Below are 17,236 nucleotides of genomic sequence, written 5' to 3' on the forward strand. Positions count from 1 at the left end.
TTGGCACTGATTGCTTGCTTTAGATTAGATAGACCTTTTATTGATCCCGAGGGAAATTCTAGCTCATTACAACTGATCATTTTTCAAATGGAACATTCAGCAATTTGTCCCACATTACGTCAATAAGTACATGTAAGCCTTACTCAGTAGGGCTTACATGTACATAGGGCCTACTGTATGCTGTCTTTCATCATAAGACAAATAGCGAAAATAGCCAAGCTTGTGGATCTGCTATTTTATTTTTGTATAAAGAAATTAGAATATCCTATTTGTGAGACAGAATTTACATTTTGGAAGATATTCCCAAAATAGGGTTAATGTGGTTAACGTGGAGATAGTGAAGTCCATTAGTCCATATAACATGTAACTATAACTATACTGTAACTATGAAATACAGCCGTTGTTGTGGATGGTACATGGCTCTTAATTCTACTACCATTCGCTATGCCATCACACAAATAAATCATTCACCTGTCTCTGTTTCAGATAAAATGTGTCAGATAGATTTGCTGCTGTAATCAACGGTCTGTAATGTCAAGAACTGTAATGTTTTGTGACAGGAATCTGTCTTATTTATATTTATAACACTACCATGAACTGTGTCTCTCCCAAGCTCAACTCTGGTAACAGAAAGGGGAGGGGGTGGCCCACTTGACTAACCCATCGCTCATGGTTTCCCTCAAATACGCACATAAATAATAATAATAAATAAATTATTAAACCGCAATCGCAAACAGCATATAAAAACCCCCAACGCATTCCCAATTCCCATGGCAAACAATATGTCCATAACACAATAATAATGGAAAATAATTAGATGCGCCCTGAGGCATGCTGGGAAGTTTCCCCTCAGCCACTAACAGTCGGGGAAGCTACACACAGCCCCCACCAGAGGGGTATTACCATAGACAGATAAATACAGCCCCCACCAGAGGGGTATTACCATAGACAGATAAATACAGCCCCCACCAGAGGGGTATTACCATAGACAGATAAATACAGCCCCCACCAGAGGGGTATTACCATAGACAGATAAATACAGCCCCCACCAGAGGGGTATTACCATAGACAGATAAATACAGCCCCCACCAGAGGGGTATTACCATAGACAGATAAATACAGCCCCCACCAGAGGGGTATTACCATAGACAGATAAAGGTAGACGGCTCTGGAGCGTATGTGTTCAAGGGAGGGCAAAACTCGTGGAAGCACCGCGGAAGCATGAGCGTGCGTCACAGAGCGCATGTTCGGGTCAGAGTAATCTAGTAAGAGAGTGGCGACACTAACGTTGACTCCCATTGTATAACAATGGAATGCGGAAGTGCTCATTCTATCTCAATGGGATAGTTCCAATGTTTGGAACTATAGCCCATAGGCGCCCGCTTTGCGGTGAGATCAAAGCGTGTCGACACTCTCTTACTAGATTACTCTGGTTCGGGTCTGATAAGTCCCGGAAAAGATGCGCTGTGATTGGCCAGTAATCACTTGAGTGGCAGTGTGACGTACTGTAACATGGCTTCCACACTTCCGGCGTACTTCCTTCCCCAGTGTAAATTCTTCCGCCCCTCCTTCAACAAACTGCAGCGGCCAATGAGGCATCAAATTTTTTGATATCGATGGATATTTCTCTGCAGTAACCCCTTGTACCCCAGCACATCGATGGGTATTTCTCTGCAGTAACCCCTTGTACCCCAGCACATCGATGGGTATTTCTCTGCAGTAACCCCTTGTACCCCAGCACATCGATGGGTATTTCTCTGCATTAACCCCTTGTACCCCAGCACATCGATGGGTATTTCTCTGCAGTAACCCCTTGTACCCCATGCAGCACGAACTCAGTTTGGAGACAAATCCTTGTTCCCCATAATTAGAGGCTTTGCTATCTCTGGGGGAAGAGACGTCTGGTGTGGAGGGGCTCTCTGCCTCCACCTGGTCCTCTTGTCTGCTGGCGAGGATTTGGTGCCAAGCTGGTCCTGATGTATGACCACCTTATGGCCCCCTACCTACCAGCTGCACCGTGTAGACCACATCAGACAACTTAACCAGCACAGTACATGGGCCAGCTTTGGTGAGACCACTTTCTTTCGGGAGGGGTCACTCACCCAAAATAAAGTCCTCTCCCCTACAACAAGCCTGTTTCTGATGGTCCCCAGCTTCAACAAGGGCTCCCCAGGCCAGTTTGAGTGCTTCACTTAGTTTCTCTTATTTATTTTTGCTGTCATGGTGAGTCAGCAGTCATGGTCATCATATAGATATGAGAGGACACAAAGCTGTCTGTTCTAATGATTGCTTCCATCATGAAAGCGAATGCGAAAGGCTCCTGGCATGATGCTAATTTCAATGCAGTCCCTTGTCGTGGTGCATTTTAATGATCCTTTCACCAAAATTAAAAAGTGTTTTGGCTTTGTGTTTGTTTTGTTTTATTGTGGGCTCAAGTAGCGAGCTCACTATACTGTAGTTAACCCACTGCTGGGCTGTGACGTCATGTGGGTCAATTGCCACTCTTTATTCTTATTAAAGAATAGTCCACCCACTGTGATGACATGTGGGTCCACCAATAGGAAGACAGAGGGAGGGCTACTCAACAGTATGGGATACTCGAACACACACTGTTTCTTCAGGAACATTATTTTCTAGTTAAGGGACCAAGAAGTCACAAAGTGACTTTGGTCACTTATTGTTTTTGTGTTTTTTCTTCTTCTCCTTGTTCTTCTTCTCCTTCTCCTCCTTACGCCAAAAATAGCTGTTCTGGCTGAACCGTGCAGTCGGTTTTCGCGAAACGTGGCAACATGGTAGAGACCCATGCCAAACGGTGACTATCCGAAGCCCATGACCATTGGCCAAAGGGTGGCGCTATAGCACTCAATTGAAAATGCAAACTTTGAGCGTGCATATCTCATGAACCGTTTGACCGTTGGCAATGACACTTTGATACACATATGTGTCTCCTCATGCCAAACAACTGACTTTCGTGTTCTGACTTTTGACCTCTGACCTTTAGATCACCCGCCATTTTGAATTATATGAAAAACAGTTAAATGTATCTCCTCCCAGGATCTTTGATCAAAATACATAAAAAACGTGAACTTTGAACCTATACGGACAAAAAATTGTAGTATATATTTTTTGTTTATAAGTTTTTATGAGCAAATGAAAATAAATTATTATTCTGCCCCTAATACATATACATGCAGCATCATTTGATTATGACACTTTACAGTATGGTAGAGGGTCATGCCAAATAGCACTGAAACCAGTCTTACTGCAATAGGCCAAAGGGTGGCGCTATAACTTTTTTTTTTAAATGAGACCTGAACAGCAAACACACTAGTAATGGACAATGATCCCATAAACCAGGACACACATAACACTGAATGATTTTACTGTTTACAATGTGGCAACTGATTGTCTCCGTGTATCTCAGCCAGTAGAGCTCTTGCCCTTGGACCACAAGGTTGTGTGTTCAAATCCGGGTACCGACAACTCAGCCTGTGAGTCTTATTTGTGCATATTGTTCTCATTGCGCATTGTCGTCTTTCTTGGTCCCGCCTTATCGCTGCTTGCAGCTATATTTATTATTATTATTATTTCTTTATTTTTGTTTCATCCCATAAAAGCACTTGCAAGAGCTCCACTTAAAAGAGTAGTAGATTAACTACGTCGTTTCATCTTCCATTGCATTGATGGGATAATCCGTATTTGTCTTTTGAAACAAAGTCTCTGTTCTGACATAAATAATGGATCCATGTTTCTTCCTATCCAATCATATTATATGTATATCTATCAAGGATGGTAGCCCATCTCTGGCAGAGCTCTGCTAAGTTCAATACTTTTTTTGAAAGTGGAATCAATGATTAATTGAGACATTATGCCAATACACAGTGTGTGATGGAACTACCGTGTATGTCATTTGGAATTAGTCTCCTATATGTAAAAGGTTTTGCCTAGTCAGAGTCACTGTTTCATTGTTATGAACACCTGCAATTACCACTGTTTTCTTTGTTTAGTCCCCCATGGAACCAGTAGCCTCAAACCAACCAACCATGTTTAGTCCCCCATGGAACCAGTAGCCTCAAACCAACCAACCATGTTTAGTCCCCCATGGAACCAGTAGCCTCAAACCAACCAACCATGTTTAGTCCCCCATGGAACCAGTAGCCTCAAACCAACCAACCATGCTTTATTTACCCATGGAACCAGTAGCCTCAGACCAACCAACCATGCTTTATTTACCCATGGAACCAGTAGCCTCAAACCAACCAACCATACTTTATTTACCCATGGAACCAGTAGCCTCAAACCAACCAACCATACTTTATTTACCCAACGACCAATTGGCCAAAGGTTTTCAGGCTGTGACCCCCCCCCCCCCCCCCCCCAAAAAAAATAATCATATCTGAACTGGGGACCTCCCACCCTGAACTGGGGACCTCCCACCCTGAACTGGGGACCTCCCACCCTGAACTGGGGACCTCCCACCCTGACTAGCACTGGGGAATAGTAGGAGAGACATTACACTTAGTTTGACTGGCTGATTTACCGCTAGATCAGCTATTTCCGCACGCACGCACGCATGCACGCACACACACACACACACACACACACACACACACACACACACACACACACACAAACACACACACACAAAAAGTGTTAAATATCATTGTGACCGACTCGTCACTACCTCGGGCAAGGAAGGACACAAGACAAGGCAGCTTCCTTAAGTTTGTCGCTTTATTCCTCCAAGTCAAGGGAATAACAATTTGAAAGCATCACAGTATTAGTTTACACAGGTTTACAGTACAGCCAGCTCTGAGTCCAGTTCTAGTTTGACTCAGGCCAGGTGTGACCGCTTAAATCAGTCATCCTCCCTCTCACAATCATGTATAACACATTTCTGTAATCCCAGCTGGTAAGCGTGCAGCATGAACTCCTCGTGATGCTCCATTTCCATTCTTTTGACCTCAGCGGGGTGTCCTGCCTCTTCCATTATGCTAATGTCAAATGCACGCCTTTGCTCTGCTGCATTTTAATTATCTTCTCCTAAAAAGTAAACAGTGTCCCGCAGGTTTAGTGTCCCATTTGCCTAGTTTTTGTCTATTTCATGTGTTATAGTTGTTTGAAATAGATCTGTAGTAAGACTTTGATTTGAAGCTACTATTCTTTATGAGAAAGGTGAAATCTATCCATGTTTTCTGTAAATGTACAATTGAAGGTTAGTTTTGTGTTAGTTTTTCCACACAAAAAGTCACATAACACTTTTAATGATAAAGGACACAAATAGCTGTGTGCCACGCTTACATTGCTGTGAGTTTTGTAAGGAAGCTTTGTGTTGACCAATTACATTTTTGTGGCAGAGGCATTAGATATTATGCCTATGAAATCATACGCTACAGTACCTGACCTCCACTATGAGTTAATTTAGGATTCTCAGTAATTGGCACAGAGTTTCGGCACATGGGATAGGAAGGACAGGTATTCTCGTTTCCTTGGCAGAGATCAAGTGCATTATGCTCTAAATGCCAGATGCCAGCTCAGCCTTAACCCATTTTGTGCGGAAACCCCTTTTGGTGTTAGCATTATATTGTGCGTTAGCTATTGAAAAATAGCAGATCTACAAGCTCATAGCGCGCCACCGAGTGGCGCGCTATGAGCTTGTAGGTTTGCTTTTTTTTTTTTATCGAAGAACGACTGACATAGAAACATAGCTTTTTCAGAAAACTGTCAGGATGTAGAAGACATTTTTAGATGTGATCTCAGGTCAGAATAGGTTAAATCTGTGCTCTGGGCAGCAGTGGAAGAAGAATAGTATTGACTGTGTGTTGCCTCACCAAAAGTTCAGTGCTTTGATGTGATTGGTTTATCATTGGAAAATACCATGGAGATTTGGAATGAATGCATTGTGAAATAATGAGATTTCTAAACCAGTTGGCCAATGGGAAGACAGGAAAGGATGCACTGGAGGCTAGAAGATATTCTAGACTCTAGAGCAAGTGCACAAAGATGACAGCAGAAAAGTTTTGATTCACAGAAGCACCAGAATATAGCAAGAATTTCCAGTAAATCAGTGACTCACAAGAATGCTGTTTATTAATATAGGTTGTTCCTTTATGTATATTTTACAACAATGTTGTCATTGTTATATCTGAGATTCAAAACAATTACGTCCATTTCTAGTGCCAATTCAACCCAACTACAACAATGCAAACAATATAAAATATGAAAATTATTTTAAGTATTTTGCATCAAAACTACTCATATAGTTTATGCATCATCATAAAGTTGCCTTTATTTGTGGTAAATGTCACTTTATCCTTGCATAATATTTGCATGCTGCACTCGTGGCACAAACAACATTTTGAAAGAAATATATTTTGGTGTGAATTAAAAAAAAAAAAAAAAAAAAACGCCCCAGGTGTGTAATAATGACCTTTACATACAGCAGTGCTTGAGCCCACATGAGACAGTGCTCTTTACCCCCTGTAGATGTTGGATAGGTCTGGTTTTTCCAACTCTAATTAATACACAATGGGGACATAAAAAAATCAAAGGTATATATCATATATTGTGTGCGTGTGCGTGTGCGCGAGTGTGTGTGTGTGTGTGTGTGTGTGTGTGTGTGTGTGTGTGTGCGCGCGCGCGTATATTTGTTTGTTTTCTTTTCCTTTGCTGTCCAGGATTTATTAAAGACCTCATTATGTGACTTTCCATGGGCCCTTACAGGCACTAATCCTTGCAGTGGCACTTTGGATACAGTACAGTACAGTACAGTACAGTACACAGTAAACTCCTGAGTGTTAGAAATTGGACCCTTCCAGGTCCATTTGTACACTCTCAGGGTTAAGTATGACTTGGGATTTTACAGTGCCGTGACATTAAAATGGTTTGTCTCTTGAGACAGTCATTACCGCACCACTGATAGCTCACATCCCTTATCTGAAACCTCACATTTAGTGTCAGCAGCGGTGTAAAGTAAAATGTACTATTACAATTTTATGAATTCCAACACAGCTCCCATAGTAGAACCTTTAGTATTGAAACATCTGCTTATGAATTCCAACACAGCTCCCATAGTAGAACCTTTAGTATTGAAACATCTGCTTATGAATTCCAACACAGCTCCCATAGTATAACCTTTAGTATTGAAACATCTGCTTATGAATTCCAACACAGCTCCCATAGTAGAACCTTTAGTATTGAAACATCTGCTTATGAATTCCAACACAGCTCCCATAGTATAACCTTTAGTATTGAAACATCTGCTTATGAATTCCAACACAGCTCCCATAGTAGAACCTTTAGTATTGAAACATCTGCTTATGAATTCCAACACAGCTCCCATAGTATAACCTTTAGTATTGAAACATCTGCTTATGAATTCCAACACAGCTCCCATAGTAGAACCTTTAGTATTGAAACATCTGCTTATGAATTCCAACACAGCTCCCATAGTAGAACCTTTAGTATTGAAACATCTGCTTATGAATTCCAACACAGCTCCCATAGTAGAACCTTTAGTATTGAAACATCTGCTTATGAATTCCAACACAGCTCCCATAGTAGAACCTTTAGTATTGAAACATCTGCTTATGAATTCCAACACAGCTCCCATAGTAGAACCTTTAGTATTGAAACATCTGCTTATGAATTCCAACACAGCTCCCATAGTAGAACCTTTAGTATTGAAACATCTGCTTATGAATTCCAACACAGCTCCCATAGTAGAACCTTTAGTATTGAAACATCTGCTTATGAATTCCAACACAGCTCCCATAGTAGAACCTTTAGTATTGAAACATCTGCTTATGAATTCCAACACAGCTCCCATAGTAGAACCTTTAGTATTGAAACATCTGCTTATGAATTCCAACACAGCTCCCATAGTAGAACCTTTAGTATTGAAACATCTGCTTATGAATTCCAACACAGCTCCCATAGTAGAACCTTTAGTATTGAAACATCTGCTTATGAATTCCAACACAGCTCCCATAGTAGAACCTTTAGTATTGAAACATCTGCTTATGAATTCCAACACAGCTCCCATAGTAGAACCTTTAGTATTGAAACATCTGCTTATGAATTCCAACACAGCTCCCATAGTAGAACCTTTAGTATTGAAACATCTGCTTATGAATTCCAACACAGCTCCCATAGTAGAACCTTTAGTATTGAAACATCTGCTTATGAATTCCAACACAGCTCCCATAGTAGAACCTTTAGTATTGAAACATCTGCTTATGAATTCCAACACAGCTCCCATAGTAGAACCTTTAGTATTGAAACATCTGCTTATGAATTCCAACACAGCTCCCATAGTAGAACCTTTAGTATTGAAACATCTGCTTATGAATTCCAACACAGCTCCCATAGTAGAACCTTTAGTATTGAAACATCTGCTTATGAATTCCAACACAGCTCCCATAGTAGAACCTTTAGTATTGAAACATCTGCTTATGAATTCCAACACAGCTCCCATAGTAGAACCTTTAGTATTGAAACATCTGCTTATGAATTCCAACACAGCTCCCATAGTATAATCCCAAGTGTATCCAGTCGTATCCTCATTACATCAAAAACACCTCTGTTTTGCTGGATATTTTGAATTTTAAATCACTTCTAGTGTAAACCTCCTGCACACAAGCAAGGAATTCACCTGGCATGTTGAGTTCAAAACACAAGTTCACATGCACAGATGTGTGCGCTGAGCCTGGAAGGGATTTCAACTAGCAATATACTGAACTTGTGACAACGGTATTAAGTTATCAGTTTCTTTCACTGCATAATATATATATTGTTTCCTCTCTTGTCTTAACATTTTAGATTTATATCCACTAACAGGCTTTTGCCTGTTAGTGGATATCTACTTTGAGTGCCTGATTGCAGTTTATCCCACCGATGCTCAGATGGGAATTGTGTGGAATCCTGCAGAAAAGGAAAAAAAGAAGCTCCATTCACAGTTGGTTATGCTGATGAGATGAAGGAATGCTCCTGGACTGCCAATGATATTCAGATATTCAAACATCTCTCATCAAGGAGCCTTATGTGGCCCATAAAAAAACACATTCCATTTCATTATATCACCAGCGCCAGCTTGCTGCGTTGACGTGTGTTGTGATGAATGCATGTGTTCTCCAAGCCATGGTTCTCCCATCAGTAGGGCTTATACCTGCTTGCCAATGAATGGTTAGATACAACAAATGAACAAATGAGGACAAAAAAAGATGTATTAGCCTGTCAGGTGATTGGTGAATAAAATGTGTGCCTGTCGTAGACATGCACAGAGCAAGTTCAGTCAGGGAACCTCAGTGCAGTTACTGCCGGCCGTTAATTGGGCCGCCTCAGCATCACGCTCTCATTCACATGATTCACTCAGCCAATCACACACTCACTCCATCTTCATACCGGCTACTTTAACTGGAGGTTTGCATTCCTCTGCTTGCTTGCTGCTGCTGTTTCAGCGTGCCGCTGTATACAAACCTGCTGCTCACCCACCTCCACCCCAGCTACCACCTGCTGCTCACCCACCTCCACCCCAGCTACCACCTGCTGCTCACCCACCTCCACCCCAGCTACCACCTGCTGCTCACCCACCTCCACCCCAGCTACCACCTGTCGTTTTGGATCTACTGTTTACTGTAGGTACGGGGGGATTCAGAGTCCCTATGGTCGGGACTGATGCGCTTGATCTGAGTACCTAAAAAGCAGATCCAATACATCGCCAAACCATAATAAATATACTGCATCGCTCATCTATATTCAATAAATATATATATTACATCCTTCTTGAGTTGTCTGACTGAAGTGTGGTAGCTCTTAATTTTCCATATCCAATTGGCTCAACCAGGACCTTCAAAAGCAAGGGTGTATTATTCAATAGTGTTGTATTGATTTGTTCTGCTGGCCTGCAGACATCATACAGTATGTTGGCCTTGCAGTGGCCAGACGCGAACATGCCGGTGGCAAAAAGAAAATTGCCTTAAGGCGACAGTGTGATATGAGTCTGGCCAAGAAGCCAGGCTAACCAGACAGTGGCCTTGTGGTTAGAGTGTCTGCCCTGAAACTGGGAGGTCGGGGTTCGATCCCCGGCCGGGTCATACCAAAGACTGTAAAATGGGACCCAATGCCTCCCTGCTTGGCCCTCAGCATCAAAGGGTTGGATTGGGCGGTCAAATCAGCTAATCAAATGAAACCTGAGGGTGGCACGGCTGCAGCTTGGGTGGAGCTTGGGTGGTGTCAGGGAGGTGGTGGTAACCTGAACAGAAAGGGTGGTGTCAGGGAGGTGGTGTCGGGGAGGTGGTGGTAACCTGAACAGAGAGCATTAGTGAAACAAGGAAGGATGAGTTATTTTAAAGGGACTCTGTCAATCAGCTCAACTGATCTGATTGGAGCAGGACCAATGAGGTGATTCAGTTGATAGGGGAGGAATCTCTTAACGAATGAAAACCTGCGCGTCACATTAGCTCGCATTGCTGTTTAGCATCACTGCTGCTGACTTCCATGGACACGACCATTTACCCCAAAACACACAGCTAGCCCCCGCACTGCATGTTGGGAGCGACACAGCTTAATGTAGGGGTCACCGATTGCTGTGTTACATCGCCCTCATGTTCTCACCACCCAGTTCGGCTACACCACACACACTAACCTACACAATTCTCCACACACAACACAGGGCCCTTATTGGCTATAGCCTGCTCACATGGCGATCCCCCATGCAGCAAAACACAGCTGTGATTGGCCAGCCAGCCACACACACACACAACAACGGGCGCGTTCGGAAATATCGCACTGAGTGCACTGTAGTGCAATGCAAACTAATAGGCGAGTGTGCTCCGGTGCAGCATTTCCGAACGAGCCCATCTCATCGCCACAACGCGCGCAGTCGGATACCAAGTTCTTCCGCGCATTTTTTCTTTCCCAGTCCCTGTGCGTGCGTGCGTGCGTGCGTGCGTGTGTGCGTGCGTGCGTGCGTGCGTGCGTGCGTGCGTGCGTGTGTGCGTGCGTGCGTGCGTGTTTGATTGACACATTAGCTGACTGCTCAGTGTGCATCTGCATGGGTCAACAATAGGTCGTGGTACAAACAGACATTCCGTGCTCAAATAGACACACAGACATACACACAAGGCTGTTCTTGGGAGCGGCCCGCACCTCTCCAAAGAAATGATGACAAATTGAGCTGAAATAAAGTTGATTAAAGCATTGCTATTGAAAGTTTATGTGAACTCCCCAAGTTTCTGAGCAGTATTAAAAAAAGTAGAATGTGAAATGTTTTCAGACGTGGTTGTAGTTGTGTTGTCTATTTATGTTTGTCTCCACCAGGCCAAAGGCATTTGGGAGAGAGTATGTTTTGCACTCCATCCGTGAATGTGTGTGGGTGTGTGTGTGTGTGTGTGTGTGTGTGTGTGTGAGAGTGTGTCCGTCCGTCCGTCTGTCAACAACTAACCTCTAACACGGTCGATGCACACACACTCCCTGGATGCCAACGATGAACCTCTACCCCAGAATTTCCAGAACGGCCTGTTATAGCCAGGATGCCGATTTTTGAAAAACACATTTTTTAATATTACTCCTCCAGATTCTGTCCAAAAATCCCGCAAATTGTTACACACTATCTCTACAGTCATGTGTTCAACACGGATCTGTCTGATATGACCTGTCATGGAGGAGACCTGTGCCCCGAGGGGCACTTTATCTAGTTTATACCCTTAACCAACCTTGATGTTCGTACGTTGTTTATCTCTATTTGAAATGCTAGGTGTGGCAGTGCGGAGGCAGTGTTGAGGTCCTGCCCTGTGCCAGGATCGCTCATATAGAGCGTGCCCATAAACCTTACACAGAAGACCTGACTTCTCACGTGCGGCGGAATGCCCTGAGAGTCGCCGAAGTCTGGATGGATGAGTTCAAAAGCCATGTTTACATGGCCTGGAACCTCCCCCTGGAGGTGAGTACTGGTGTAGCCTTTACATTAGGACAGAGCTTTTCAACCCTTTTCATATCAAGGTCCATTATTTCTTTGGCATTTGAGCCTTTGGGGCTCCATTTACGGGTAACGGAGGTGTTTTAGGGATTTAGACAGGTAACCAAAATACCAAATGTAGTGGTGGAACACCCCTTCCCCACTGCTAAATCCCAAAAAAACAGTGTATTTAGAAAAATCGAAAGAAAATGGAGCCCCATGTCTCTATTTGACCTATCAACGGTACATGAAACTGAAAAGTGAAAATGTACTGTATCTGACCCTGCTCTCAGAACAGATACAGCGTGTTCTATTCAAATTACCCACATTGCTTTGCATATATTATGCATCTAATTTGGTTGTTGGCAGGATTAACAGCAACCAGGTGTCCTCCATTCAATCAGAAATGTATTATTTTAGCTTAATTTGCTTCATAAATAATAAGTAGCCATATATAAGTATAATTTACTGCTTTGTGGAATGTTAAAAGGCCAATTCAACTTTTATGAAGTTGTTGCATCAGCTTTATGAGAGTAGTTACTGTGCAGCTCATAAGTTTATGATAAAAAGAATAACATTCACTCTTGCTGTAATATGGTGGGGCTCGTGAGGGGTTCGGTGAAATAACTACCTTAACCCATTCTGACCTGAGATCAGATTCATACAAGGTTTCCACTGGACACACACTGGTCTGATTAACCCATTCTGACCTGAGATCAGATTCTAAAAAATGTCAGTCGTTCTTCGATTTTTCAAAAAATAGCAGACCTACAAGCTCGTAGCGCGCCACTCGGTGGCGCGCTATGAGCTTGTAGATCTGCTATTTTTAAATAGCTAAAGCATAACATGATGCTAACACCAAAATGGGTACCCATTCAGAATGGGTTAACCCATTCTTTTTTTTTATATAATTTTGTTTATTGGTTTTTTTCACAGAAGCATTATTGAAGTACTAAGAGTTTGAAAAATAATAATTAACATTAACAGCTTCTCTTAAATAAACCCCACAAGTATGACATAAAAGAGTAAACACATTGAATTCTCACCCCAAAGAAAAAGGACAACAGAGAACAAGACAAACAAACCTTAAATACAAGATCAGTAAAAGTTGAAAAATAAAAGGCAGACATACCTTAACCCATTCTGACCTGAGATCAGATTCTAAATCCTCTTCTACATCCTGACAGTTTTCTGAAAAAGCTATGTTTCTATGTCAGTCGTTCTTCGGTTTTTCAAAAATAGCAGACCTACAAGCTCGTAGCGCGCCACTCGGTGGCACGCTACGAGCTTGTAGGTCTGCTATTTTTCAATAGCTAAAGCATAACATAATGCTAACACCAAAAGGGGTTCCCGCCAAAAATGGATTAAATCACAATCACAGTAACTACAATGATACTGTAGCTTCAATACCAACGAGTATTAATGTATTGCATTGTTTGATTACGCAACTGAATTATATTATTGTTACACGCCGTGTTTATAGACTGAGATTCAATTATTACAGCAAGAACGATAAACATGTTATTATGCTACTGTAATCTGGGCATATGGGTATATGAGAGATGATGGATTAGTTTGCACCTGTAAAAATAAACAAGAGTAACTAATCTCACGTTAAATATTGCATTTGGCAAAGCATTACTGTTCCTTGGTTTGTTCTACGTAATATTTGTCAATATGCAAATCCTTGCTATTGTATGAATGGATGAACACATACTGTAACTGTACATACAGTAAATACAATAATGTTGTCAATATATGGCATTCGTTGTACTCAAAACGCATAGGATTGCACTCCAGCTTTAGTCACAGGAATTCATCTCAGGTCAGAATGGGTTAATAGTACTGAAGTTCCTCTAAATTTGTCACCTAAAGGTGACTTGACTTTGACTTTGACACAACGGACCTATCAGGTCAAATCTTCCAGTCCCATTTATTATTAATTTGCAAGAGCAAAGCAGCAATTAAAATAATTTCCGAATGAATGCAACTAAACACGTTAAAGGTCAGACCGCAACAGAAGGCGACTCCGGCGCCCCACTGTTGGCTGTGTGACGAGCTGAGAGCTACAGCGACAGATGGTGGTAAAGTCAGGGCAGGGAAAAAAGCTTTTTAACGGTTAGCTACGTATGTGCACGGTGCAAGAATACACAATGCGTAAGACGCCTGTAAATGGTTGCACAGTATTCTTCGATGGCTTGTTGTGCTATCACATGGAACGCTTGTTGTGGCTTATCGGATTCCTTTATCCACAAACCACAGTTAATCTGCTTTCTGTGATGTGCTGTGCTGTGTGCGTGTGTGCGTGTGTGTGTGTGTGTGTGTGTGTGTGTGTGTGTGTGTGTGTGTGTGTGTGTGTGTGTGTGTGTGTGTGTGTGTGTGTGTGTGTGTGTGTGTGTGTGTGTGTGTGTGTGTGTGTGTGTGTGTGTGTGTGTGCGTGCGTGCGTGCGTGTGCGTGCGTGCGTGCGTGCGTGTGTGTGTGCAGGACACGGGGATAGATATCGGGGATGTGTCTGACCGGAAGGCCCTGAGGAAGAGGTTGCACTGTAAGACGTTCCGCTGGTACCTGGTCAACATCTACCCTGAGATGAGGATGTACACGGACACCATAGCATATGGAGTAGTAAGTACAGTATATATGGTATACTGTATATATATATATATATATATGTGGTACCTGGTAGGCATGTAACGATACACTCAACTCACGATACGTATCACAATATGAGGTTCACGATACGATTTTTCACGATATTTTCAACACAATGATTTTCCAGACAAATGACCAATTTATTTTAATTTTTATGATTTATCTTCCCCCCCCCAAAGCTTTTTCCACAATTTTTATTTAACTACATTGCAAAGATAATTGCCTTCCTTGATGTATTAATGAGCATCAATAACGACCGTTCACCTGGGCACAGTCACAGACACATATACAGCTCCCCTCTCCAGGCCTCTACTGTCTCATTTCTCTCCAAAATCATGTGAATATGATGGAATATGATTACAGCTGATATTTCTTATCACACACTAGCCCCCCCCCCCCCCCCCCGCCCCCCCCCCCCTTTTCATGTTTTTTAAAAATCGATTTATATTTTTAATAAATCGATACATATCGTCGGGATATAATATCGATATATCGCGATATACGATATATCGTTACATGCCTACTGGTGAACATCTACCCTGAGATGAGGATGTACAAGGACACCATTGCATATGGAGTCGTAAGTATGGCTGTCACAATCAGGAGATCTTATGAAATAATTGCAATTTAATTGTATTTTTTGGCATTGAAACAAAAAATACATTTGTGTTTGGCTTTCTGAGACGTTCCAAGGCCAGTGAGTCGATGTGTTTCCTCCAACTGCGCCTTGGTCATTAGAGAGGCGACAACTAGCAGCCAGCAGAGAAACGTTGCTCTGGCTGGCCCTCCTGCCTGCCGGCCCTCCCAGTAGCCGGTTTTAACATAGGATAATTATGATTAGGTGATGATGGCATAATTGTGACAGGTCTAGTCATGAGCTGACCCTTCTCCATTAATCATGTTTTGGGCATGTCATCATGTCAAATATTTTCAATAATAGTGAAAGTAGCAGATCTACAAGCTCACAACACATTGTGATTTGACTCGTTGTAAGCGTGTATAGATAGTCTGCATTTGCTATTCATCGTATGCTGAAGTATATATAACTTATAAGTGGATAATTCATCTCAACGACAGGCAGAGAAGGGCCAAACCATGTCTAAATCACTGTGTTTCTCCTATTTGATTTTATTGTTAGGAACATTTCAGATAGGATGCTCTCCATGGGCATTTGGGGCTCTATTCAATCTGTTCCCTCTCTCTGTAAGATTCTCCAGTGCTGGCATGCTATTGTTTGACAAAATATGAAAACATCAAAACAAGAAAGATTGCAGCTGTGACTCTGGTAGCAAACAGAACACTTGCCACTGGTTATACATAAATCTGCCCTTGTTGCAAAATGAAACAAAAATGTGACTATGAATACAAAATAAAAACAATCCGCCTATATTACAAACTTTTATACAAGTAGGTATACTAAGTATAACAGATAATAAACATTATAATATGAGAAGTTATTACTAGTAGGACTAAGTAATAAATTACGCATTAATAAAGTGTAAAACCTAGTGTGGCTGAGTGACCATAGGGTGTTTCAATTTAGAATTGCACTTTCCCTGGAGCCTCGGTCCCAGGCTTACTTATCTGCGAAAAGAAAAGCCTGGTCACAACGTAAGGCAGAGAAGCATAAAGTAAAGCCTGGTCACAACGTATGGCAGAGAAGCATAAAGTAAAGCCTGGTCACAACGTAAGGCAGAGAAGCATAAAGAAAAGCCTGGTCACAACGTAAGGCAGAGAAGCATAAAGTAAAGCCTGGTCACAACGTAAGGCAGAGAAGCATAAAGAAAAGCCTGGTCACAACGTAAGGCAGAGAAGCATAAAGAAAAGCCTGGTCACAACGTAAGGCAGAGAAGCATAAAGAAAAGCCTGGTCACAACGTAAGGCAGAGAAGCATAAAGTAAAGCCTGGTCACAACGTAAGACAGAGAAGCATAAAGTAAAGCCTGGTCACAACGTAAGACAGAGAAGCATAAAGTAAAGCCTGGTCACAACGTAAGACAGAGAAGCATAAAGTAAAGCCTGGTCACAACGTAAGACAGAGAAGCATAAAGTAAAGCCTGGTCACAACGTAAGGCAGAGAAGCATAAAGTAAAGCCTGGTCACAACGTAAGGCAGAGAAGCATAAAGTAAAGCCTGGTCACAACGTAAGACAGAGAAGCATAAAGTAAAGCCTGGTCACAACGTAAGACAGAGAAGCATAAAGTAAAGCCTGGTCACAACGTAAGACAGAGAAGCATAAAGTAAAGCCTGGTCACAACGTAAGACAGAGAAGCATAAAGAAAAGCCTGGTCACAACGTAAGACAGAGAAGCATAAAGTTAAGCCTGGTCACAATGTAAGGCAGAGAAGCATAAAGTAAAGCCTGGTCACAACGTAAGGCAGAGAAGCATAAAGTAAAGCCTGGTCACAACGTAAGGCAGAGAAGCATAAAGTAAAGCCTGGTCACAACGTAAGGCAGAGAAGCATAAAGTAAAGCCTGGTCACAACGTAAGGCAGAGAAGCATAAAGTAAAGCCTGGTCACAACGTAAGGCAGAGAAGCATAAAGTAAAGCCTGGTCACAACGTAAGGCAGAAAAGCATAAAGTAAAGCCTGGCCCTGGTCACAACGTAAGGCAGAGAAGCATAAAGTAAA

The 17,236-nt window shown here is 42.2% G+C and overlaps 1 protein-coding gene across 1 annotated transcript in view; it reads left to right on the forward strand.

Moving 5' to 3' along the window:
* galnt18b (UDP-N-acetyl-alpha-D-galactosamine:polypeptide N-acetylgalactosaminyltransferase 18b) overlaps positions 1-17,236 on the forward strand; it is a 122,473-nt gene that overhangs the window by 89,297 nt on the left and 15,940 nt on the right. The window contains exons 7-8 of the mRNA XM_083759937.1: positions 11,756-11,941; positions 14,442-14,579. Of these exons, the coding sequence (XP_083616063.1) occupies positions 11,756-11,941; positions 14,442-14,579 (324 nt within the window). The remainder of the gene's footprint in view (positions 1-11,755; positions 11,942-14,441; positions 14,580-17,236) is intronic.

This window comes from Protomyctophum parallelum, assembly GCF_964188405.1.
Source record: "Protomyctophum parallelum genome assembly, chromosome: 2".
NCBI lineage: Eukaryota > Metazoa > Chordata > Actinopteri > Myctophiformes > Myctophidae > Protomyctophum > Protomyctophum parallelum.